Raw genomic sequence first — 25,787 nt, 5'->3', positions numbered from 1 at the left:
TCGCGATTTTAATAAACACCGCTCTGCAAAAACTGAGATTAATTTGTTCCCCGATGGTTGGAGTTTTAGCAACGAAGGGACACGTATATTTCCATTTGCGAGATATACATTATGCAAGACGCATACTCGAGTTTTGTGTTTCAAGTTTTGCCACTTTCGAGCCGGAGTAGGGCGTCGAAACTAGGCTGCAAAGTCTGAGAACTGCTGGGAGTTCGCCGCCGTTGATGATCGCGTACCCGTGTGCATCCGGCTCGTGAGAAACAGAAACGACCACGTGCGATATCTTGTGGCAATTTCGGAAAGTGGCAGCCGCCGCGGTGAACACGAAACATCTGGCGGTACTGAGAGTTTAATCACTGAGACCGCGGTCCTCCCCTTCACCACGCTTTGCGAATTTTCTTCTTGGCCCTATCAACTTAAGAATACACCCCCCATTTCCAGTAGAAACGTTTGATATTCTAAAACAGATAGCTGAGACTCGAATCCCCAGCAAGCTACAGCTTTGTATTTACTATTTATTACGCTACTTCTCAGAACAATGGTCAAAAGTGATGTTTGATTATCAGGATAATATATTTCTTAGCTCGAAAGCCCCGGACTGGGAGACTTTCCAACTCTCAGCTAGCTTCCATTTCCTATTTCTTCTCAGACTAATCTGTGATCGATAGTGATCTTTAATTATTAAGATAACATAATTTGTAGCTTGAAAGCTCTGTCTGGGAGACTAACTCTCAGCAAGCTGTCTATAAAAAATAAATTTCACGAGTTTCAAATATTTTTTTCTGAGACCTCTGAACAAAACTACATCTTATGTTGTAATAATTACGACGTATGCTTCGTGGCTGAGAGACTGCAAAGAAATGTCCAAATTCCCAGCGAACTTCCGCCATAACGTCGCTCTATAAACTTTCTGGTCAAACCCTGAAAGGTCCGCGAGTTATCCCATATAATTTAATACCCTCCGCAGTTATATTTTCACAGTGATTCATATACTTGGATTAGATGTTATACATTGTAAATTGAGAGCTTTACAAACTCTCAGCCATTCGCGGAAGCTGTTCCTCCCTCTACTCGTATATGTACGTTCCTCTCCAATATTTAAGTACACCTTTCTATGATATACGGTGGAACTTTCGTTATTTGAACTATATATTTGCCCTCGCAGCATCGTATTCTCCTTTCCAGTGGACCGGATACACACTCGGAACATTTTCCAACGATATTTTTCAAACTGTCTCGCGTCGAAAGCAAATATTCTCCGGCGCGATCAAAATCAGCAACAGTGGCTCCACGAAAGGGGTCACAGAATAGCAAAACGTTAAATTTTAATATAAGAAAATAATCTTAAAGAATAGAAATAAAATTTCGTAAACACGTAAATGTGGAATTTCTCGATTCTTCGTTCGTTTTGAATTTTATATTTAGAAATTCGAATGCTGAGCGTACATTCCCGGTATATGCAAATACCTATGAAATATTGAAGTAGTCCCGAGGCTCTAGTGTCCGTCCATTACATCCAATAATGGAGTTTCCACGGTGTTGCACAAGACGGAGGAATCGTTTTATAGGAGGATCTATTTTATACGAGCCGTGACAGACAATCGTCATTTGCGTGGCACACTTTCGAAGGGTCAAACAGGTTCGAACTGCGACTCGATCGACCTCGAGTGCACGCATAATGCATAAGTTTCGCGGCTATAGGCTTATGCAAATCGGTGACTCCGATGTTCATTCAGGGACGGCGTTAATTCGCGTCTGGCGGTCCGAAATACCTGTTCCGCGCTGACGGGCCGATCGAGCGGAAAACCGGCCATTATAATTTCAGAACGTCCATCGATTTGGGATCTCCGCTTTTAACAACTCGAGCAAGGTTAGATCTCGTATCGTCGAGCTAGCTAGAATCCCGCGAGCTGCTTCGATCACGTCACAAAGGCGGTCTACTTTCCGGAAACCCTATAAATAAACAATCGCAAAACAATTGCACGTAGACTCTGTATTTCGAGAAATTTCAAAAGTCAAACACAGTTTGGAAAAATCGTTTACTTTTTCATTTGCTGTTCGTTCGCATTTCTCGAGACATTTCACAGTTTCCGGCTATTTTCTGGAGTCTCTAAATCCCGACGCAAGGTCGTACGATTCGGGGAAAATCAGGGGATACGGCGCGCTTATGGTCGTTTGTGCTTGTACACGACGACCCTTTTGATCCCAGAGCCCGCGGAGGAACAGTAACGCTAACGAGTAGCACCCTCGAGGCCGGGATAAGTTGGAATCCCTCCGCCTTCGGCGTGACAAGTTTCGTTACCGGAAGTGACGCAGGTGTGGAACAAACGTCCGCCCAAAATGGCGGATAACACTCGTGGAGTGCTCCCGCTCTGATTAAACGCGAAGCTTAAGCGGATTAATCGCTGATCGAGGTCCCATTTATTCCTACGTTTTAGCTTAATCGCAAAACCAATTAGGCAGTTTATAAATAGAAATAGATTGTATTCTTTTTAGCGAATAACAAAATTATTTCTTGGACTTTTAAACTTGGAATTCTAATATTATTGTACCGTTTAAATATATATTTATCCTGATACCCGATAGGGCAAACTTTTCTACGAACGATCGCGTGCGTTCGACGCGAGTCTCGTGATTCGGAGCAGGTTAAAAGAAACACAATCGTTGGAAGCAAATTATGTTTACATCCGAGATCGCGTAGTTGTAATGGATAGGTATCCCACAAACATGGATCGTGACGTGAAAAAGATAAGACACTGTTTTACAGGATTAATTTGACATGCGTAGGCTGTGGCTAACCAGATGGAGATTCGATGACTGTTACGTGACGTTGATATTGAAACGGGCTGGCAAAAATTCAGCGGTTGACGGAGGAAGGAACACAACGATTAAATGTCGTCTTGGGAATTGAACCGATGCGTCATACAATAAAATTACCCAGTGTATCAAAACGATATATCGTTCCATAAAATTCCACGTTGCGTTCGAATAAAAAATGAATTTATCAGACAACACTACTTATATTATATTTAAAAGTTTAAGTTTTTGAACAGCAATATTCAAATGGTAACAGTGGAATAAATTCAGAGTAACGCCAGAGGCAATTTTCGATCACGAGCACTACTGCTCGGTTAATAAGTATCGTAATACTACGCGAAAGAGATCCCTGGAACGAGACAAAAGGCAAACGTTCGTTTCTTCTGGGAATGCATTAGCTTTTCCGATCGAGATCGAAAGGTGGGTGTTTCGATTAGATCTCAGGTGCTCGCTCCGTCGTCTCGGTCGTCAATTATGCGCACAACAGGAAATTGGATAAAAATAACCAGATAGATAGAGAGAGTGGGGGTACGCGGAAAAGGAGGAACGGGGAAAACAAAGGCGCAGGGAGCGCAAAGAAAAAGTCACGAGTGCGGAGAGTCGTCCACGCGAGTAAAAGCCCCGCTTATAAATAGCTCATTAACAGAAAACGCGGACCATTATCGTACGACCTGATATTCTTATTACGTGTACGGCGTGGAAAATGCAACGGTTGAATATCTCTCAGATTGAAAATTTTACGAAAATCTGATCTTTCCTTTCGGGGAATCGAAGAGAAAATTCTTCTGTTAGAAATTAGAAATTATAGTTAAAAATATCGAGACGATCGAGAAACCCAAAATATTTTAAGAGTTTTCTTTTTAGAAACAGGGCTGGAAATTTTTACAATTTTAATATCGTTTCAGGAGTATATTTCGAACGAAAATGTTTTCGTCGAGAGTTAAGCTCGAGGAAGGCGTTTCTGGTTAGAATAAGATTCGCGGGGGATGAACTTCCGGTTCAACGACGCAATAACTTCTCCTCGAGAGGCGGACTGGCTCCAGGGGAAGTATGATCTTTGAAAAATATGGAAGAAGCGTCGATCGAAGGCTACCCGCCGATTATAATGTAGCAAAATCAGAGACAGAGATTGCTCTCGAGGTGGATCGTTGAAATTGCTATTTGGAAGTCTTCTACCACCCCCGCGTTCGACTAGTTTTTCCCCCACCGCGGCCAGGTCCGCAGTTGGGTCAGACTTTTCGCTTAGTTTGCAGCCATTTCTCGCGATCCGGCCACGTCGACGCGAATTAATGGCGCCCCGCGGCTCGATCTTCGGATCGAATTTTTATGAAGAGCCGTCGATCGCGCGATATTCTCATTCCTAATAAATTCTGGAAACTTTTACTCCGCGGCGGACCAAATGGATTAGGTTTGATCGAACTTCCGGTAACCGCTCGGTTATGTCTGCGTAATCCTTTTTACGGTAATAATTTCATGGAATTATATATTTTTTAATAAATCGATCATCACGAAGTCTCGTTTGATTTAAACTCGAGAAAACCTAAGTGAAATTGTGATCAGTGGGAATATTTTGTATTCAAATTTAAGGGAAAGATTCATACGAATCGTAAGGAATATTCATAAGGAATCAATTATTTTCTAATGAAAATTAGTGGTAGTTACGTGGAACGAAATTGAACTATTCCGTATTGTTTAAAAAGGGAGTCCGGGGCTCGTAATAAAGACGAGAGTAGTCGGATAATTTGTTATTTCGAGATAGCCAGCGGACAACAGGCGGTCGAGCGAAATTAATTAGCCTCGAAAATTAGTTCTGGAGCCATTGGACACAATGAGCGTGGCACACAACGAGGTCGCTATAAATTACTCACACATGGCGAAGAGAAGGTCCTGACTCGCGCGTTAAACTACTTCCCTGGACAGTGTGCGGCTAAACACGCGTAAACACGAGTTACTGAAATTGTGGGAACTCGTAACCGACCGGAACCGAAGACAAGAAGCACTCGAAACGTTGTAGAAAATTTACAATTACGCAAGTATGCGTAATTTTCACGACAAACTTCCGACGCGAAGCCTCTCGATTATCATATGCTCGATACAGGCGCTGAATATGGATACATCGTCAATATCGTCGATAATAATTTGATCGATTGGCTCTTTAATTTCCAAAATTCTATTCTTCCCCGGTATTGCCGTCGAGATTCCTCCTCGAATAAAATTGTAAGTTGTTTGCTCGCGTTAACAACGTTGGTCGACAAATAATCGCGATTGGCAACAATGCTGCGATGATTCGGCAGCATTGTGTCCCTCGAAGCGGGCAAGATACGTCTGGAAAATGTCAGGAGCAAAAAATAGCGCAACATCTCGCGATTGCCGTATATTGGGACCTGATTGGTTCAATTTGTCAATTTGTTGCCTCGACGAGAGCGAAGTAGCAACCCCCGGCCACCCCCTCGCGCTGTGTTCGACCCGATTTTCCCGTGGCGCATGCTGTTCCCGGATATTGCCAGGATAATGGAAGAGATCTTCGCCGAATTTTCATGGAAAACCATCGACCTTGGACCAGTTTTCCCCCCTCGACACTTAAGAAAATCGTCTGGTCCCTGAAAATTGCATCAAGATCCCGCGATCTCGATCCATCTCCCATATTTTCCGCCCTCTCGCCTCGCTGCGCCATTACGAACCAACCATCGCGATAGAAATTTGTGCTATGCTTCAAAGAATATTTAATATTGGTAAATACCGTGAACATCTGTATAATAAACGGAGGCTTTCGCGATAAAGTCTACGAGAGAAGCCAGTATCAACAGGGACGGAAATAAACAGAATCTTTCGAGGAATTTGAGCCGCGGGGATCGTCGGGCGAAATAAATAATGAAGAATCCTTGTTCTATAACTCGAGACTCGAGACCCAATACGCTATATCATCCCCGCTGGTAACGTTCCCACGATGAAACCAATAAGTCACAGCTCGAGAACCGAGAACATCAATTCTCTCTTCGAAAGCAATAAGTCAGAACCGAGGAACCGGGGAACGTCGATACATCTCACATGTTCCCGTCGTTATTCACCTACCGGTGGTTCAAACTTTCATAAAAGATGAAAAGCGATACTAATTTATGCAGCATCGAGGCTCCTCGATATCCTCGGGATCGATAGGGAGTAACGGGGGACGAAAAGAGTACGGTCGTCGACGATGTATCGCTCGAAGAAAGAGAAATTAGACTTCTTGGCTCGTGTCGTTTTCCGTGGGACAAGTTCGCTTGTAAGCGGGCGAACACACTGGCGAATAAATGGAGTCTAAAAGCAGGTGAAAATGGGGTGACTTTTATCTCGAACCAAGGCTTAGAACGTCCGTATAAAATCGAGAAAGCTCCACTGTTATCCAAGACGAGGGACCCACGGTGGAAATAAATAAAGTCGAAACGTAAAATAGAGGTTTTCCAGGGGGGTGGGGGGGTGGGGGGGGTGTAAAAATCGTCGCTTGAAAGCGGGGATTACCGTGTATTGGCGTTTGCCATCGGAAACGGAGCTCGAGAGGGTGGATAAACGTTCGGGTCCGTTCGTGCGAGCCATCGATTCACGGGGTCGAGATTGAAACCGGTGTTTTAAAGAGCGTATCGGCTGTAATTCGTGCCCTCGCCGCGACACAAGGTCAGGAAAATCAATAGAAACGCAGACAACCAGGTAACGATGCCGTGGTCCGATAGCGGGTGTAAGGCATGGCGGCACGACATTCCATTTTGCGGCTTGTCGCGTGCGTTTGCTAAGGTCAGTGACAAAACCGATTGTGTACAGCAGGGAGAACGAGAGAAGAGCCCCGGGGTCATTTTCATCCGGAGGGGGCCCCCATTCGACATACGTGTAACGTTTGTGGCGCGGGGAGCTCTGTAAACGGCGTTACTTATTGAATGCGCTCTCTCGTGTCCCGGAGAGCCACTTTGACCGTCCAACGCAACGCGTGGGCGTGGCTAACACAGGGAATGGGCGGGTCGAGAATTAAGGGGTCCCCCAGAGACCGAACTCTAACGATCCCGTCTGTACATTCGGTTCATTTATTCGTGATCCGTGCGAATTGTTTGCTTCGATACCGTGTGCCAAAGAGAACCTAGGTTTTGCAACCGAATATTTTTAGATGTGAAAATTCTGAAGGGCCGGTAGTTAAGATGACAGTCATATTCGATAACTGTCGTGTCGTTCGATAAGACCAGGAAAACACGACACAACGGAATAACTGAATAATTCCGGACGGCAATTTAATGAATTTTAAATTAGTCGGAACAACGATGCGACTCTGTTGCTGATCGACGATGACCGGGTTACATTCCAGCTGGCTTATCGCTCGACGATTAAAGGTTAATGGCACGAAGAATAATAGATAAGCAAAGTCGCGTTATCTCTCGAGTCACGCGAGTGTTCTTGTTCCCATGGCAATACGAAAGAACACCATTTTACCGGGGAGAAAAGTACCAACAACCATCCAAAGCTGGACGTAGATAATTTTTAAAATTTAATAGTTTTCTCAGCGATTCTGTTCTCTTTTACGTGCAAAATGGAGCTTGGACCAGTTCCTGGAATCGGTATATTTTCTTTGGCACACAGAACTTCTCCGCGAATAAGGTAAACAACCAGAGACGACCGAGCCCTCCGACGGGGGAATTGTTTGATTTATCGTCGCGTCTGTAGAATTTAATCTCCGGGATTTATCGTCGCGATGACAGCGTTCGCGTCTCGACGACAACGCGGAACGGTCCGCGAATCGTTCCTACGCGACTTCACCGTGAAATTTCGACCACTTGCCAAATACTTCGGGGCATTCCGATCCGGCTGCTCCCCGAAGAGACCAGTCGAACGGCTACCGACGTCGAGAACTCGTTTAAAGTCGCGTACTTGTCCCTTAATTCTCGCTCCGGGAGTCCGATCTGCAATTGAAATCGCTCGAACCGTTTGAAATTCCCGCCAGGCACGCGAATACGATTTCTTTTCCGCCAAGGTACAAATTTACCCCGCGGTTCTACTCGGGAATATCAATATCCAAAACGTTCCTTGCGATCGTAAAAAGCTATCAAAACCATTGGGTTAAACCACAATTATTTGCTGTTCTTTGATAAATACCTTGGATGATACGTATTTTTTGGTAATTGACTGTAGAATTTGTTCGCGATGAATTCTCGTGACTTACCTGAAATAGAAAAAAAATATAATGTTTTAAAGATCGTACGTTGGTTCGTAAATTTATTATTGATAAATAAGACTGTCAACGTAGTGTGTAAAGATGGAAAGTTGTCAAGGTATATTGTACAATTGTTCAATTTGGTAGAATATTTATATCAAGACTTTGGCTTATCGTTACTGTAACGTTCTGTAAATGTGATGATGTTTGGTTGATATTCTTTAATAAATATGACACTAGTGTGTAAAGCTCGAAAGTTTTCAAGGAACGTTATGCACTTGGTAATTTTGTTTTCATCGAGTTCTTACTATCTGCGAAATATTTAACGTAGTAGCTTTATAAATATTCGCTACGTTTATTATCTCCAAAACTACCCAGTGCACCTAATATTCCACTGAATGGAATCGAAGTGGTACAAATGGGGTCCTTTCCCTCGTTAGCCACCATGCCTCGATGTTTCTTCGGAGGCCTTCGTCACGCGATATACTTGCGAATCGACTCAGACAATAGTAATAATACGTTTCACTGGGCATCGTCGTGCCTCTTGCTTGCAATTTCCACAACGTTTTCCCAACATTAAATTCACATCAACGATCGTACTTGTCCGCGCGTGTCTATCGTGCCATTTTAGCCATTAAACGGCACCTTGATTTTTTTAAGCCACCACGGTCTCCATTGAATGCATAAAATACAAACGTTCAAAAAGAATTTAATAGTACGGACGATCTAGATTTGATCGTGTCTCGAAAAGTTTTCTTCGTTTGATCGTGGATCGAGTCGAAAGTCTGCCGATGTTTGTAGAGCAGCGGTAATTTTTCCATCTATCACCGTCCGCTAATTCGATGAGCCAATTTCTGCGCGAAACAATGTGTTGCGCCATAGTTGACAGCGCACACATGTACGCGTGTACACACGATTGCCTTTGTAGATTAATGAACAGTCATGCACGATTGACGTGCCGCGTATTTCGACAGTGTCACGATAAGCGGCTGGCAAATTAATTAAATTCAACTGCAATCGATAGTTGCAGCTGACGTAACGCGCGAACCCTGCTGAAGGACTCCGAAACACCCTCGAACACATCGACAGACGATCTGATACTCTGTTAGGCGACGGAGTTTATTTAAAAAATACCGACAAACGGTGGATAACTCTCTGTAAAAATTTCCACGATTAAACGCATTTTGAATGTTTGGTTCGTGGAGTTATCGAGACCAGCTTCTCCATTTTATTTATTAACACAAACATTCCTGATCTTTTTAAGTTCTACAGGTTTACGTAACAAATTTTAGAATAATTATAATTTGCTATAATGAAATTAACGGGGCCTGATTAGATCAGATTAGTTATAACTTGTTACTCTAAAAGCGGATAATCGCAAATAGTATAATTAAATTCCTCGATCGCCAGTCGTAATTGGGCCAATTTGACAGACAATTACTCGCGAATGGCGATAAGTGCTAAAACAATCGACTGTAAGGGGTATAATTAAATTTTTCGGTCATTAATTGTAATCGATTTGCCAGCCAATTACTCGCAAATAAAGGTAGGAATTTAATTTGGCTAAATCCTTCGAAAGGAAATATTTCCAGTGTTTAGCGAACAATTATAATTAGCGACCAACTTTGCCAAGTTATTACTTCGATAAAAATTACGATACCGACAAACAAATTGCCAAATTTAAGTGCTGTTTGATACATCAGAAGCAGAACAATTCCATAATCAAATAGTATACTAACGTGCAATTCATTAACGTCATTCGCAGAATACCATATCTTCTCAAATACAGAGAACGCTACATCCTATCAAGACATCTTCCAGAACTATAGCCATACGGAAGCTCAGAAATTAGTCGAATCTGGTTAAAGAATATGTCGCTTCTTCGAAACGTACGCGTTAAAAATTTAAACGAACTGACGCTGACGGTCAAGCTTAACTCACAGACAACGCGCGTGGATTATTCAGATTCAATAAAGACGAATGTCTTTATCATTGATCGCGTTAATACGCTCCCGTGGCCGTTCGCGTGGCAGCGTTTTCAATAACAATCCGTCGAACCATCGACGAATTAATTAGATTCAGCTGCGCCCGGTAATTGCCTGTGACGTCACCGCGCGTGAATTATTAAACAATTCGCGGCCGCACAGTAGCGCGAAACGCTCCTCGACGTTCGAACGCCTCGTCGATTTTCCGATCCGATCTCAAGATCGACGATCGCGATTTTTCAAACGACGAGGAGCCGTGCTCGAGCCACATTGTTACGAGACAGAACGTTTTCCCTGTTCTTTTTTTTAGTCCCCCGGTATTTCGTGTTTCCAATTAATTACAATTTATGGATCGTAAAATATTGACAATGGCTAAGAAAAGTACGCCGTTGTTGCGGCTGGCGTGGCTCTGTGTTGCGAAGAGGTTATTAACGACACAAAAATGCGGTAATAAACATCACTGGGCGGGCTGCGAATTAATTAATCATGGCCCTGACGGGCAGTTGCAATCGACGTCGAAACGATTCCATCGATTGCGGAATAACGCGCGTACTGGTCGGGGAATCGAACGACCGAAGTTAAATCGAATTTTCATGTACGATACCGGCCGCTTTCGAGTGATAAATTTTGATTAGTTCGCTCGGGAACGGAGCAACCAAATGAGAATGAGACAGAGTTAGAAACTTTTTAATTATGTCATTATATATTTATGAGAGATACGTTAATGGATCGGAAAAGTTCTACTGGTGAAAATGAGCCCGAACACAATAGCGATCCGAGTATATTTAATCACAGCGTTTTTTCTGCTTTCGAGTGACATAATCAGGATTCGTTTAAAAATAGTGCAATCCTCGTGGGAGTAGTATCTACGAATTGACAAGGTTCTCCCGATTAAAACGAGTACCCACACGGCTATGTTTCGACTACTTTTAAATATGGCGGCGGAAAATTTTTTGACAATTGTTTAGATAACCTGAAATTAAGAATGGTCGGAACTAGGTCGTGTTTGGACTTGTTTTAACCGGGAGATCTTCGCTGATACATTGATATCGTTTTCGAGAAGATACAACGACAAGTTTGGAAATTTGAATTATCTCTAGCGAAAGAGTAAGAGTTCGTGAATAGAGGCGGGTACTGCTATATAATTCGACGTTGTTGCTGGTGACGTTTGACGTAAACGCGACCCACCGATGAAGGTGAATACAGATTCGTGTTTGCAGAAGCTGTAACGGCTGGGAACGTGCGCGAAAGCTCGTTAGGGCAACGGAGGTCGGGAGAATTCATAGGCAAATACCTTCCTCGGGGAATTTGTGTCCGCGATTAGGCAAATCGAGCCCGGAATAGACGTCGCCATGCGTCGATCGGGGACTGTTTGTAACTTGAATGTACGAAACAATGCGGGTGGATAAGTATTGCGATTCAGTTAATCGCTGCTAGAACTTGCTACATTATTACGGTTGCGCAACTTCTGGGCTTTGGTGGGAATAAATAATATATTTTCAGGATTAAGAGTGCAGTGACCTATCCTACCTAAAAAAATTCATCGTTCGTCGCCGTGGGGGATGAATAGCTCCGACGGATGTCTTCGAGAACTCTTAGGATATTCATTGATCGGCCAAGTAATTAGCGTTATCCAATTTTGCTATTCAGACGCCCGGAACGACCAAGACCATTTCGAGGATCGCGAATCGAAGACGTAAAATCTCGAATTTCGATCTCCGGATAGGCGGATCTTCGAACGTCATCCGATTTTAACTAGGAAGGAAAGTGTCGATAAGCCTGACCCAGTTTTGAAATTAACTTGTTCAAGACAAGCGAAGGCAGCGAGCTCTGAAAAGTAGAAAGCTTGCAGGATTTCTTTGAAACGCTTTACAGATTCTACAAAGTGCTCGAGCATTCTATACAAGTTGCTCCTCGTTATAGTTACGACTCGATGCAACTGAATTTTGAAATGTACGTATTTTGGAGGATTCTAATGTCACAGTGTCAGCAGTAACATTTGCAACGGGGTTGTATGGAACCGTAAGCTTATTATTTCCTGGGATAAAATAACAGGACCGAGGAGGGGGGTGGAACGAAGAAGAAACAGAATCTCGAAAACAAGGAGGGGGGAAGGAATTGCCAGGAAGACGGGGCAGGGGTTGAAACGCGAAAGTTTCAGTCGCTAATGAACGACCCACTCCCGGAATCGGGTGTATTTCAGCAGGCCGCTTCGAAAAGGCTGCCAGTGACACTTGAAATCTCGGCCTCATTATATCGCGGTTTCACAAACGTCATTTTACCACTGTGGCTCGTTGCCTCGGCCTAAAAACCAGCTTCTCGTCAGGATGTAACGCGGGGCTGCGAACAAACGAACATCCCGCGAAATTCCACCCGTTCGATGAACAAACAACGTTCGAGCAACAATCTTCACGGGAGAAAAACTTCATTTGTGCGATAAACTTGTCCCACTTCGCGAGAAAACGTTTGGAAGACTCCAGCTCTTGAATCCGAGGCAGGAATTTGGTCTTACAGGCGGGGAATACTGTTCCGGAGTTTCGTATGGAAAAATAATACTAAAAAATACTAAAGAATTTTTATATACATAATGGAAAAAGTAAATTCACAGAAGCGGTTAGACCGACGTGCTTATCGATTGTTCGGGGAATATTCGAAATATTTAGAACAGGTTGTTCGCAGCCTCGTATTCGTGGCAGAAGCAGCGAATAAATGAATATTAATCCCGTTACCGAGTTAATATTTCAAGTACAGTATAGGACGAAGCACCTGGGATCGTAAGTTCCAGATCCCAGCTCATGTTTTGTTAACGACGAAATGGTTAATGGTTGCATGCTGATGGAGTCGGTAAGTTTCCCCCTAACTTCACCGGGAAAATGTATTCCAGATTTTATTTCCCCTGTCGTGAGCCGCGCCGCGAAATTGCTGAATTTTTGAAACTTTACCCGCTCGTTACGGCGATTTCGATCTATCTTCGTCGCCGCGGAAGAATCTCCGACATTATTTACGCGGGGTTACGCGTGCACGAATTTTTATTTCGCCAGCCGACGAAACGACGTTTAAAAAAGCCAAGCTATCCTATCCGGCGATCCTTCGGGGAACAACCGACATCCAGCTTTTCTCTTCATTCATTTCCGACACTATTTTACGGCGCATGCGTAACCCAGTTGCACACCGAGTCACGATAAACTGAAATTCGCGAAACTGCGATATAAACTCGGGGGAAATTTGCTTCCTGATACCGCGGCTCGATGCCGAGCGTTTTAAACTTTTGGTAATTTAACGAATCTCGACCTCGCCCCATCGGCGTAGGCGTACCTGAAAAATTCAACGAATTGCTCCGTGTTGAAATAATCACAAGGGACGATGGAACAATTTTTCATAGAATCCATTACACGGAATACAAATTTTTATTCGCTTTAAAATAGTAAGGAAATTGGTTTCTAAATTTTCCAGCTGAAAATTTGGGGCGGTATCGTAGAAACCTGGCAATTTTCGACGAAATATAGTGCAGCGGGGTGTAATGGCGTCCCAGAAATAGTGCTTACTCGGATATTTGAGGAGCGTTAATTTTTTAGGTTGAACAAACAGGCGAAACGACCCCGTGTGTGCATATAACAGTTATTGCTATTATATCGAGGCTTTCTCGAGTACGCTAACCGACTGTATCTATAGACGCGTGTTCAAATTTTCGCCAGAGGGCGCGTGAAACCACATTATATGCGACAATTAGCAAGCATATTTGTTCGAACCCAGACCCGTAAGCGAATTGACCCCAAACTGTGGAGTTAAACAGTTTCCATAGATTTTGTAATTCAATCTTCCCCCGTAGCTCGCTAAAATAAACATTAAAATAAAACACGTTATCCTCGGTTACAAGCTTCTAAGCGTATCTGCCAAGTTTCCTCTCGTTAGCGATATTTTTTCCACCCTCAAGAACGGCAGTTTCTGAACTTCCAGCAATTAAACGAAACTCGCGGGCCCATTGGCGTAGCGTCGCAGAAAAATTGAACGGACTGACAAGCGTCGAAGGGATAACTGTCGACGATCGCTGACAGAAGATACTATAATATAATTCGGTATAATTTTTCCAGCAGGCTTCGGTTTTGTTACGTGCCGAAGTCTTACGATCGTTAAATCACGCGAAGTGCACAGTCGAAGCCAGAAGCTTTACTTCGAAGTTTTTCGACCGACTCCAAGTCCAGAAATTCTATTTCGCGGTCTACCTACGTTTTGCCTCTTTGTTTTTGTTTGCAAAATGAATCAAGAGAGTTACTGTACTAGAAATTGATTACACGTTCGGTTTTCATACGATAGTTACATAAAGGACTTGTATGGAAACAGGTGTCAAGAGAAAGATCGCGAATAAAAGATTCGAACGTGTCTGTGTATCTAACCGTGCGAAATAGCATAAAATCAACGCGCTGAACTGAATCGCGTGACTGATTCCCTGCACTCTCCCTTCAAAGAAGACTACCAGCGAAAAAAACTTGAACGTTCGCTAGTCTACGGCTTCAAAATGAAATTATCGATGACCTAAATAAAAATATTGAATATGCATGCTCGTATAATAGACGTTTCCAATAAAATCGATTTTCTAGACCGTGCCGAAGCAAACAATTCGCGATCGGGAATAAAATTAACCCCCTTCTTCCACGCTGCGTTCGATTGAAACCCCGTGAAAAAGGGTAATTAAATATTTTACGAAAATTTAACCACAATAAAATGGCACGTTTCGTAGAATTCTTGAGGGCTAGAAAAACGAGTGTGTTTGAGAGGATACGGTGCTACCAATTTCAACTCTTTTGCGTTGAAAAAATTTGAGATTGGCGTTCAAACATATATAAATAACCGTAGAAAATTTCATTGTAAAAGGTTTCGTGGTTTTTTTGTAAAAAATTCCCAAAGGAAGCTAGAGAGTAGAATATCAAAGTTCCATAGGAGGTTCGACTATGTTTGAGAGGATCTAGTGTCATCAATTTTGATTTTTGTGGGTCCAAAAAATTTGAGAACGTTATTCGAATATATGCAAATAACTCTAGTAAATTTTATCGTGAAATGTTTACTAGTTTCTTCGTAAAAAATTCTCAAGCAAAGCTAGGAATATGAAAGTTCCATAGAAGGTTTGACTATGTTTGAGAGGATCCAGTGTCATCAATTTTGATTATTGTGGGTCCAAAAAATTTGAGAACGTTATTCGAATATATGCAAATAACTCTAGTAAATTTTATCGTAAAAGGTTTACTAGTTTCTTGGCAAAAAATTCCCAAATAAACCTAATGATTATCAAGATGTTATTGTTGGTCCCTGCTGGAAACTGTAGCCAGGAAGAGTTACGCGGAGCTATTCGAGGAGGATGATAGGATATGTTTGTTGCTTGTGAAAGGGTGTGGACGTGTTTGAGTCGGTATTCAGGGATCGCAGGTAAACGAGGCCCGACTAAACGCTGTGGAAAAGTGACAAAGGAAGCCCCGGCGAGTCGTGGACGGGCAGATCAGAAACTGACGGCTACATTACCGGTCGTGTATGTGGCGCACCGGAGTGTCAGAGATTAACTGTCCCGCGACATAACATCCATTGTTCGCCGGCTCGCGTTCGAATCGAAGCCGGCTAAAGTGGGAACAGCTGCTCGGAAGAAGCATGCGCGCGGGCAGAAGAGGAAACGGGAATCGGGATTACCGATAAGGCGGCCAGGTTTCGCGGAACAAGCAACACGTGGCACCCGAGTATCGTCGGAACCGAAATCCCGGGGACAATTGCCGCTCATTTAAGCATCGGTCTCGATTTTCCACAACGTGGGGGAGGGAGGCACCGGCAAAGAAATTGCATCGACTACCGTTCGTATTGGGCCACGCAGCCGGCGCCGTCCCTTTTCCCGGATTTATTGCCGGATTCGACCCCGAGATCCCCAACGCTTAACGTTTATCGGACCGATCGGGACCCGATAACGAGCGAATCGAAAGCGCTCGGGACGACGAACGAGCATTCTAAATAACAGGAAATACGCACTCGGTGACACTAGTATGTCCAAGTTTGTTTGCAGTACTCGAGAATCCACTGGGGACTTTGTACGAAATAAAGAAATGAATTGGGACGCTCGAATTGGGTGGTAGAATCTTATACATGATCGAAACTTTGATCTTATACGGGGTGTTTGGTCACACCTGGGATTCTAGAGGCCAAAATAAGACGAAAATCAAGGATACTACTTCGATTCGCCTGAATATCTAATTAACGGAGTACAAAAAATATTTTTCGCGATACAGTTGCTTTTTTAAACAATTCGACCAGTATAGAAAATATTCTTTGACGCTGTCACGTAAAGATTGCTGCCAAATGTCCCAGGGCGACACACCGACGTCGACTAAGTAACCGAGAGCATCGTCGGTTCCGCTATTTTTGTTCCGTGTCGGTGTTTCGCCGCCTCATCCTTGAAACCAAACCTACCGAACCTCGTAAAAGGCGCACGACTATCGTCATTATGTGCACCGCGGAGGTTTAAAGATTAACGATCGACCGATTTAACTTAGGTCGGGTTACTCACGGCCGAGAAAACGTATATCTTTTCCACTGGATGGTTTAAAAGCCGTCGACGTATAGGTTTCGCAAACGAGTAAATCACGATGCCCTCGCGGAGCATTTCCCCTGAAACGTTTCTCGCCGGAGCGAAAGCTCGGCTTCGGTTTCGAATATTACTCTCTATTAAAGTTCACACAGGCAAAAGGTAAATATTCCTGCTGCGTCGGAAATTAATTTAAATCCTTATATCGGTGGCTCGGTTTCATTCGATCTATTTCTTCCAGAAGTTGACCCGTTTTTAATTTTAAACGATATACTTCGGTACTGTAATTTGTGCAGAATATTTCGCTGGAAAGTCTACGTCGATTTTTAGGCTATTAGTTTGATGAAAAATTGGAGGAAAATTATTCACGGCCGAGAGCAAAGAAAATCTCGTCGTCTCCGAGGAGCTCGTAAAGAGTAGTTGATCTTTTATTATTCGAAATTCCGGATTCCGGACTGTTGGCCACCGGTGGAAGGGTTATCCTTAAATCCGTCGTTGGTATCGATTCCGCGAAAGACTAGAGCGTCTTCCACGCCCCAAATATCGACGGGTTTGTCTGGGAAAACGCGCATCTTTCGGTCCTCCGCGGTCTTTCTCTCTCGAGGACGTCTCGCGGACAGGCGTTATTTCCACGGACAGGCCCCTGGCAAAGGTAATCCGCGGAGGATTTCAGTGGAGATGGCCCGCCATTGTTCTCGAGCCACTGCATTCAGATATCGTTGCTCGTACAATGCCGGCTTTGCGGGAAAACAAGTCGCGCGACGACGAAGGGGCTCGTTTTACGGCCAGACTCACGGAAAGAGGATCAACTTTGCATTCTATCGCGCCGTCCAAGACCCGACGCCGGATACCCGCCTTTTTGTTCAACGAATCTCAAATTAATTTCGCGAACCGACGACTCCGGGCGGCGGTAAAAGGACAGTAAAATTCGATACTCGACTTTTATAACTTTGAACAGAGATAACAAAGACTTTGCCCCCCTTTAAAACAGAGAGAACTTCTACAATTTAAAATTAATATCTATTTTATTTTAATTTTAACTAGTTCAAAAATATCATTTAAAAAAAAATTAAATATTAATAGCGTTGCAAAGTGGAAAACTGAATATAATTCGCTGTAATAACGGTGGAAAAATTTGCTGAAGAAGGGATCGCTAAATCTTGGAGCGGGAAATTTGACGAGGATAAAGGGAACGTGCTCGCGCACGAACACGCGGGGATAAATCGCCGAATGGACAATCTGTTAAGCTTATCCTGGTGAGGATTGGTCGACGGGCTCGTAGCCTTTGGCGTACAGGTACACGGTGAACCAGGAACTGCGGATTTGCCGTGGAAACGTTCGTACACAAAATCGCGGGGCGCTTTCGAGGAAGAAATTTACGATCGACAGCGAGAAAAGACCGTTCCACGGTTAACTCGGCTGCAACGCGATCGTTTTCCGCCCCCGCGAAACCATCCACGAACGATCGTACGTGTCTCGAGTCGATTGCAAAGTGCTTTGAAACGCTCGAAGCAATTTCAAAGAATTCTTGCTATCGTCAGAGTTCTTTGGAGCAGTCTATTTATGAATCGGTAGAATATAAGCGGTCTACAGTTTAAAAATATTTTATTTGTTCGTGGAGAGTTTGCGTAAGAGCGTTTCGAGTCGTAGGAACTAATTAATAAGCAGATAGGAAGGTCGGTGGGCGCGGAGAATTCAGTAGAATAGGGGCCAAGAGTCAGACCTGGAATTTCTTGCCAGCGGCCGGAAAAACACGAGAGGCTTTGCAACGGCAAATGGAAAAATAATCGTCTTCGTTGTCGCGTGAGTTTTTCCGTGCTCTTACGTTCCCAAAAAGAATTCAACGGGAATTAAAACGGGGAACAAGGAGTTCCCAGCCGCGCAATATGAAACGCTGGAATAAAGAGACGAGAGAACCACACGCCGGTTCGCACTTGATAAAAACAAGAACTCGCTATTGTTACGGGCGAATCAATGCCTCGGGACAAATAAATTATTATCCCGGATAATTTTCGAAGCTGGCTGTGATTTATTTTGAAATGTTTCTTTTCTTCTCGTGGACGAATATAATGTAATATATTTAGATGAAACAAATTAACAGAAAAGGTACAAAGTGGACGATTTACTTGATATTTCCGTAGAAAGCTCTAATTTAATTATTTTCGAAATTTCTCCGCGAGTTTATATTAAACTGGAATCGTTTAACCCGGATTAAAACGTCCCAGAAAAAAAAAAGCATCGAGGCGACGTTCTCGCAGGGTAAACTGCGTTCCGCAATTTCCCTCGATTATTCGCGAGGAAATGCGATGTATTTTTTTTATTTTCTTCTTTTGATTTCGTTGACGCGAGGCCGAGCCGCGTCGACGTTTTCGCGATGGAAAATTTTTCACGAACGCCTGGCAACTATTTTTATGCCGCGCGCGGGACACGTGAAACCCCGGTTTCGTCGCTTTAAATAGGAAATCGCGATCCTAGATAAACGAGGAGTTTCGCGAAATACGTGTCACGGGATCGACAGCCACCGATGATCGATCGAAACGCTCTAAATATTAACGGGAAAGAACATGTAAGACTAAAGACCGCGGTGTTCCGGCGCGCTTATTTTAGGAATCACAATTATAAGACCTGCATAATTCAGTGCTCCTCTCGGTGATATGAAACTGATATCGAGTGTTTATTTTAAGTTGCTCTATTTTCCCTCGATGCCACTCGATAGCTATGCCCGTCCGTGTCGCGATTACTTAAAAGTTGCCCGCACATGGCATCGAAATAAACCACCGGGTGTACAATTCCCCTCGAGGGGTGGGGCGGAAACAAATCGCCTAATCTGCGCCTTCGATTCGTCTCTTGGTAAAATAATTGATGCAAGGGTAGTTCTCACTTCCAGTTTTCCAAACTCTAACACGTTCTACGCGATTGAAAGTAAAATTCCAACGACAGAGAAGTGTAAACGAAGACGAGATAGATAATTTTTTAATCGAACGTATCGACTTTTTCCAGAATTAAACGCGTATCGAAGTTAATTGATGGGTATCGACACAATGGCTTGGACGTTCCTTGGAACGGTTGCCAGTTTCAATCACAAATCGACATTATCGAGACGCGTCCTCCCCCGCCCCTGCTATCGGGAAACAACGAAATTCGTTCACGACGCGAACAGGGGCGCAAGTATAGAACGTCCGGTGGAAAAATGTCCGTTTCGACGTGGCCGATGCTCGCGACACAGATCTCTATTGAACCCATCGATAATGGACACCGTAAGGTCGTTTCCTCCCTGCGCAACAATGGAAACGGGTCTCCGACAATGAGAGAAAGACTGAACGACGACGGGTACTTGCCTTCGACGAGCTGCTCCTTCTTCACCAGGATCAGAGGAATGGCGCCCGAGTTGCTCATGGTCTTCCTAGTTCCTCTTCACCTTCCCTTATCTGACAGTGTCCTCTTCCCGGTTCTTCAGCGGAGCCTTTCACGACACGATAACATCCAACAGACACCCCACTCGATTTTTTTCGATTTTACACGCGATCTCGCTGGCGAATTAATTATGGAATTCCGTTATCGAAGGTCCGTTGGTCGTCATGACGCGACGATAAGTCTCTAGCGTTGCACTTTCGTCGGATCGATTGTCCGGCTTTTGTTTTGCTCGATCGCCGCGACTGCTATCCGGAAAATGTTCCTCGGCTCTCGAACGCTTCCTATCTGACGGCGTTTGTGTGCTCGCGCGATTGCAAGGTCCCTGGAAACGTCAACATTCGCGACAGGGATACTTGGAGGTTCGATCTATGGATCGAGGCTCCTTCGGGGACGTTCGAAAATCCGGTAAACTGCGTAAATTAAAATTTTATTTCCTAATTAACCCGCTGAAAACGACTACTTTCTATCGGCAAAGTGGAAATTAAGAGAATCCATTTTGCAATTGCACGAGTTCCTTTGGGGACTCCGAGATGCAAGGGGCGTTTCCAAAATGGTGGAACGGAATTCTAGCGATTTGGGGCCGGTACATCAATCTTCATTTACGCTGGTGGAAGGAAAAACTGGATAATGGGCACGGTGTAACAAAGTAACCGGGTCAAACCCCCGTTCTTGTCCACCGCTGGCGACGCATCCGGTTGATCGACGCCCGTATTCTCAGTTCTCGTACGCGCATCATCGATCCCGCGCGTGTCACCGCGCGACAAACCTACTTTGTATTTATGTACACGCCCGTTGGAAACACTCGAACACTGCGAGATTCCCCGTTGGAACGGGGCGAGGAAAAATCTTCCACGAAATAAGACGAACGATGGAATCTGAGAAAAGTTTCGACCCCGTCCGCTCGAGGAATCGTTTTATTGTTTTTCGCCCGCGTTTCGCAAACTTTCGAAAAGAAGGTTAAGCTCCTCTCCCGGTGCCTCGATCGACGGATAACAACCACGAGCAAATTAAATTTAACGGGCAAAATTACCACAACGAACATTGGGAATTTTTTCGAAATATCTTGGGTCAATTTAAGATTGATTAATTCGATTCCTTTCTAGCAAAATGAGTTTTATTTCATATACGTATTCACGAAATAAAATTGTGTAAAAATCTGTCCCCGGGATTACAAATTTAATTTGATTCCCTCCTAGCGAAAGGAGTTTCAGAGAAATATACGCGAGTGTTTTACTTTTCTCTTGGGAATCTTTTCTATGCACCAAATAAAATTGTTCAAAAATATCGGCAGTACGGAAGCAGAGGGTTCCGAAAAAATGGAGTTTGCAAGAGGCAGTGGCGGGGAAAAAAAGATTGACGGGGTAAACCGCAAAGCAGACCGCGTACGAAAGTAATAAATGAATGGCGAGGGGGAACGAAATGGCGGACACTCTCGAATCGCAATTACGAGCGTATTAATAATGAAAATGGGATGATACTCGTAACACGTGTTCCCGATGAAAAATTAAATCTCTCGAACACGACACCGGAGGAAACTGTGTCATTCGGTTGGTTCGATGACACTTGCGTGTGATCGATCACGTGCGATTTTTGCCACGTTGCGTGACTCCGAAATCCGCTCGACTATTCGTAAAAATAATTTCTGTCCGTCGACTTTCATCGGTCCATCGAGCATATTCGACCTACAATATTTTTCGCTGTGTTTATTTTCATATCGATTCGCCGTAGTTTCTCTAAAAGTTTCTCGAAAAATTCCAAACATCGAAGTACATATTTCGTATCCTCGAAGGAATTCTCTGGATTTGCCGTACACAAGTTTTATCCGAGAAAATTTCCTCCAAGAATTTTCTGCGATCGTACGTACGCGAAGTTGGACTCGAATAAATATTTCTCGAGTACAATTCGGGCAAAGATTCCAAAATATATTGGAATCATCCCTGTTGTACGTTGGGGGGAAAAAATGTTCGACTTTCCAGCGAACTGACGCGACCCGATATGGGAGCTTTCCGAAGCTTTTCGATTCTATACGAGCGGTCGAACGCGTGATTTTTCAGCGGGAAGCGCCAACGACGTGCTCTCGAATAATTTTAACATTCGCCTCCGCGGAGTTTCGAGCAAATAACCCAGTGGGAGTCCTTCGTTCGGAAATCCCACCCCGCGGTTCCAGTTTTCGAGTCCCGTGCAATTCCCCCGTGTCGAATTATCGCTCGTTGATCGAGAATTCGAGTTTGGAATTGGAAACGGGAAAGGGGGTTTCCGTGACGATCGAAAAATGAAATCGTTGTAATGGTCGACGTTGATGAGAGTGTGCCGGAAAGGTTGGCCGGCTGTTTCAGCAACACGTCACTGATCGATCACGCGCAACGTTGATCCCATATGTGCCACACTGTATCGACGTGTAAAGCCTCTGTATGCATGCACGCTCGGTGGCATTCATGACGAGCAACTTCTCTGCCCGGGGAATCTATTCAGCTCGAAAATGAACGTCGAGAAATCGCGCAACGAGTCCAGCGAATCGAATTTCCTTCCCGGAACGTTAAATGAATTTTTTCCTATTCGCGGGAAAACCGACTTCGACTATCGAACGCGGTTCCAGAGGAACCTAATCGCTGCCACCGACGCGTGGGCGTCGTTTTTCTCGCCGTTTCCACGCCCCGAAACGCCGCGTTTCGGTGAATCGTGCTATACATCTAAATTTTGCAGATACGCTGTAACTAGAAAAAATAGCCACTAGCGTGGTTTCTCAATCCCGAAATTATTTTTTTTTAACATCTGATCTTGATTATTAATTGGTTTAGCTGCTCGGTGAAAAGTCATGTTTATATACGAGAGACGAAAACTGAATAATATATACAGTCGAACGAAATATTGTTACGTAAACGTTGTGTACGAGCAATTGGTGATCGATGCTTCTGCAATGTGGCGATTAATGATAATTTATTGTAACGTATACGTTGGATTCCTCGATTAAACCGATTCGACCTCCTATAAATATCAGTCCTCTTTAACGAACAAAAGGTTCAACATTTCCAGGCAACTACGAGGTCAGTGATGTCCCTCTTCTTGCAAGGGAACGCAAAGAATAAGTTCATTAACGTCTGTAAAATTAGATGGATGATTAGTAGAATATAGTAAACATGGACCAAGCGAACCATTTTCCTATGTATCCTAACAAAATATAAAAAAAAGAATTCTATAATAATCAACGAACAGACGTCAATAACGAGTAACTAATAACTATTATTGAAAAATTGTTTGCTTCAAAACCGCAACGATACTCGATAAATAAAATGGCGGAGCAAGGGTATGAGCATGTATACTTTAAAAATTGTATTAATTAATGTTCCGGAGAGTCTGGTCGAATGATTTGACGATGATGGAGTGTTTTCCTGTTTCCCCCGACCGTGAGCAATTTTTCCGGATCACGTAACCGCACGACGTCGTCATAAATACGGAGTCACCGACGACCTTTGGCCTCGCGTAACGTTTGACGAATGAAGGGAAGTAAAGTCGCTCGCTTAGCGGTAACAGGAAATCGTAAATTACCCGGACAGGGTTGATTCCGTATCTGCACCGGACAACCGTCCATTTTTGCGACCACGGTTCGCGCCCCCTCGATTCTTCGATATTCTTTTCCAGGTCACTCTCTCCGTTTCCCTCAATGAACACTTGTTGAATACAATTTTTAATATACCCGGACCGTCCATTAAAACACTCGTGCCCGATCGAAATTAATTCGAGAAAACGCGCCACGGTTAATACTCGATTATTCTCGTAGGCCGTGCCGTTTCGCCCTCGGCGAGATTTTTATTCGTTTCCACCCTTATTAACGGCTCGAGGGTCGCGGGGACCGCGGGACAGCGAGAGGTTAATTGCCTTTCCGACCGGCGGACCGCCTCCGCCGGGGCGACCACACATTTTTAGAACGTTTAGGCCGAACAAAAGCCGCCGTATCGAGCAACAAGTCATCGCGACGCGTCTTCGCGAGCCAATTACGACCGTCCCGTTTCTCAAATGGTCATCGATCCTCGACGGGACGAGTTTTCGAACGATCTGAAAAGTTCCCCGAGGAGCCTGGAGCCGAAAAGATCGCCTCGAAGTAAAATGGCGACTCGGCGATCGGAGCCACCCCCGAAAAGGGTAGTTTCACTGTTGCTCGAACGAGAATCTTTGCATTTCGAGGTGAAGAAAAGGGGGAATTTCGAGCGAAACGCGCACTACGGAAGGATCGTCGATCCCTGTGGATCAGAGATTCGGGATCCGGGACCTTGTGAGCTCACTCCCGGTCGGACCTGGATCGATGAAGGGCGCTTCTCGCATCGCCTGGGTCGTGACTCTCGGCCCGGTGTCAGCACTTTCTTCGTGTACGGCCAGGTGGATCTATCGATCGATCGTGGCGTTCGATCGACGGATGGAACGCCGCGTTCGGGGCACTGTCGCGTCTCGCGGTTCAATTCGAACTGATGGAAGGAACCCGGGTAACGAACGCGAACAACGCGGAGGAGGAGTCGCGATCGCGAATCGACGTCGCGGGACTGGCCTGACCGAATGACTGACTGGCGACAGGACGCCGCGAGGAACGACCAAAGAGGGTTTCGAGAGACAGGGGGTGGCAGAGGGAATCGCCAGGACACCGTCACCGGCCAGGACGGGGACGCACAAGTGGTTTTTCGCGTTTTCTCCCGGGGGTTGGTCGGCTCTCTGCCCCACTCACCTGGTATCCGCGTAGGGTGCGCACCTACTACTACCCCACAGGGTGTACTAGCTACCTCCGCCACCCACTAACCCGTCACCCACTCGGCCACCCCACTGCTTCACTCGCTAACGCCACGTTACCGACTCCCCCTCTACGCCACCCCTACTATACCCTTCTCTCTCTGACTCTTTCGCTAACCGTCTCTGTCTGTCTGCGTCCCCGAGCTTTCGACGCTCCTCTTTTCGACGCACGCCGTCTCTCTACCAACGACCTGCATCAAACAACTACGCGATAACGTTCCCTAATTCGACCTCGCGACGCGAATCGAGGGAGCTACTATATTCACAGAATTACTCTGCCTAGACCAACGATGGTGCAAGGCCCTCGTCGAGGGTTAAAGGATCCCAGTGTCCGTTAATTAGCACGACAACTCGAAACTGGTGGACTCGGTGACCGCTTCTGCGGGTGGAACGTCTCGGGATTCGGAGCATCCGTGACGTTCGAGCGACGCAAACAACCCTGTTATTCGCGGGACGCAACGGGGACGGCTGCTTCGAATAGTAGACACATTAACAGCGTCCCCGTACTCCGCATCTTGCTGTTTACACAGTCCGGAGACGCGCTTTGTTCGAACGATGCATAAATCCCGGCCACTCTGTCGTTCGAGCATTCCCGCCGAGCCCCGACGTCGCTCCAATGCAAATGGCCGCCGCGCCTCGCCTCGACTTTTCAAAACGATTTAATTCGTCAAATATTTCGCCAACGTCCCAACGAACCTCCATTTCACAAAGATAATCAGTGAATTAGACGCCCGGTATCCATTTCTGTTCGAAATAAAAACATTGGGAGCGTAGATTCGTTTCGAATGTCAAGTGCTGTGGGTAATTTTTTCCAAGAGGAAATGCATTTTATATTTGCACAAATTGTCTATCAACTTCGGGTCTAATTAGTCAAAGGAATTTCAGCGGGATTTAACGAAAGTTGGTCGATTGTGAAATATTGCAATTAAGAACAGAAATTTGAGAAATTATATAAAGTTGAAGGAACCGAAAGCTCCTAATCGCGGGTCGTGTTCTTTATCGTAGACCAGCAACTTCTGCCTCATTCTTTTGTATCTTTAAACATGAACGAGCTAAGTGCCCCGTC

General features: G+C 44.7%; 1 protein-coding gene across 5 annotated transcripts in view; it reads right to left on the bottom strand.

The window, feature by feature from the left end:
* The window catches only part of LOC122399180 (solute carrier family 12 member 4), a 113,513-nt gene that overhangs the window by 59,182 nt on the left and 28,544 nt on the right, over window positions 1-25,787 (bottom strand). The window contains exons 1-2 of one of the 5 annotated variants that reach the window (XM_043399656.1): window positions 24,226-24,394; window positions 19,870-20,267 (exon numbers count right to left, since the gene is read on the bottom strand). The exons of 3 other annotated variants lie outside the window; for them this stretch is intronic. In XM_043399656.1, the coding sequence (XP_043255591.1) occupies window positions 19,870-19,927 (58 nt within the window). In that variant the 5' untranslated portion in view covers window positions 19,928-20,267; window positions 24,226-24,394. Of the gene's footprint in view, window positions 1-19,869; window positions 20,268-24,225; window positions 24,395-25,787 lie in introns of those variants that run through there. One more of the 5 variants, XM_043399657.1, reaches the window with a different exon arrangement.

Source organism: Colletes gigas, unplaced genomic scaffold (assembly GCF_013123115.1).
Source record: "Colletes gigas isolate AHSC1104 unplaced genomic scaffold, ASM1312311v1 Colletes_gigas_Sc00012, whole genome shotgun sequence".
In the NCBI taxonomy this organism is placed as follows: Eukaryota; Metazoa; Arthropoda; class Insecta; order Hymenoptera; family Colletidae; genus Colletes; species Colletes gigas.
Note: the sequence above shows the minus strand (reverse complement) of the source record. Positions and strands in the feature narration are given on the sequence as shown.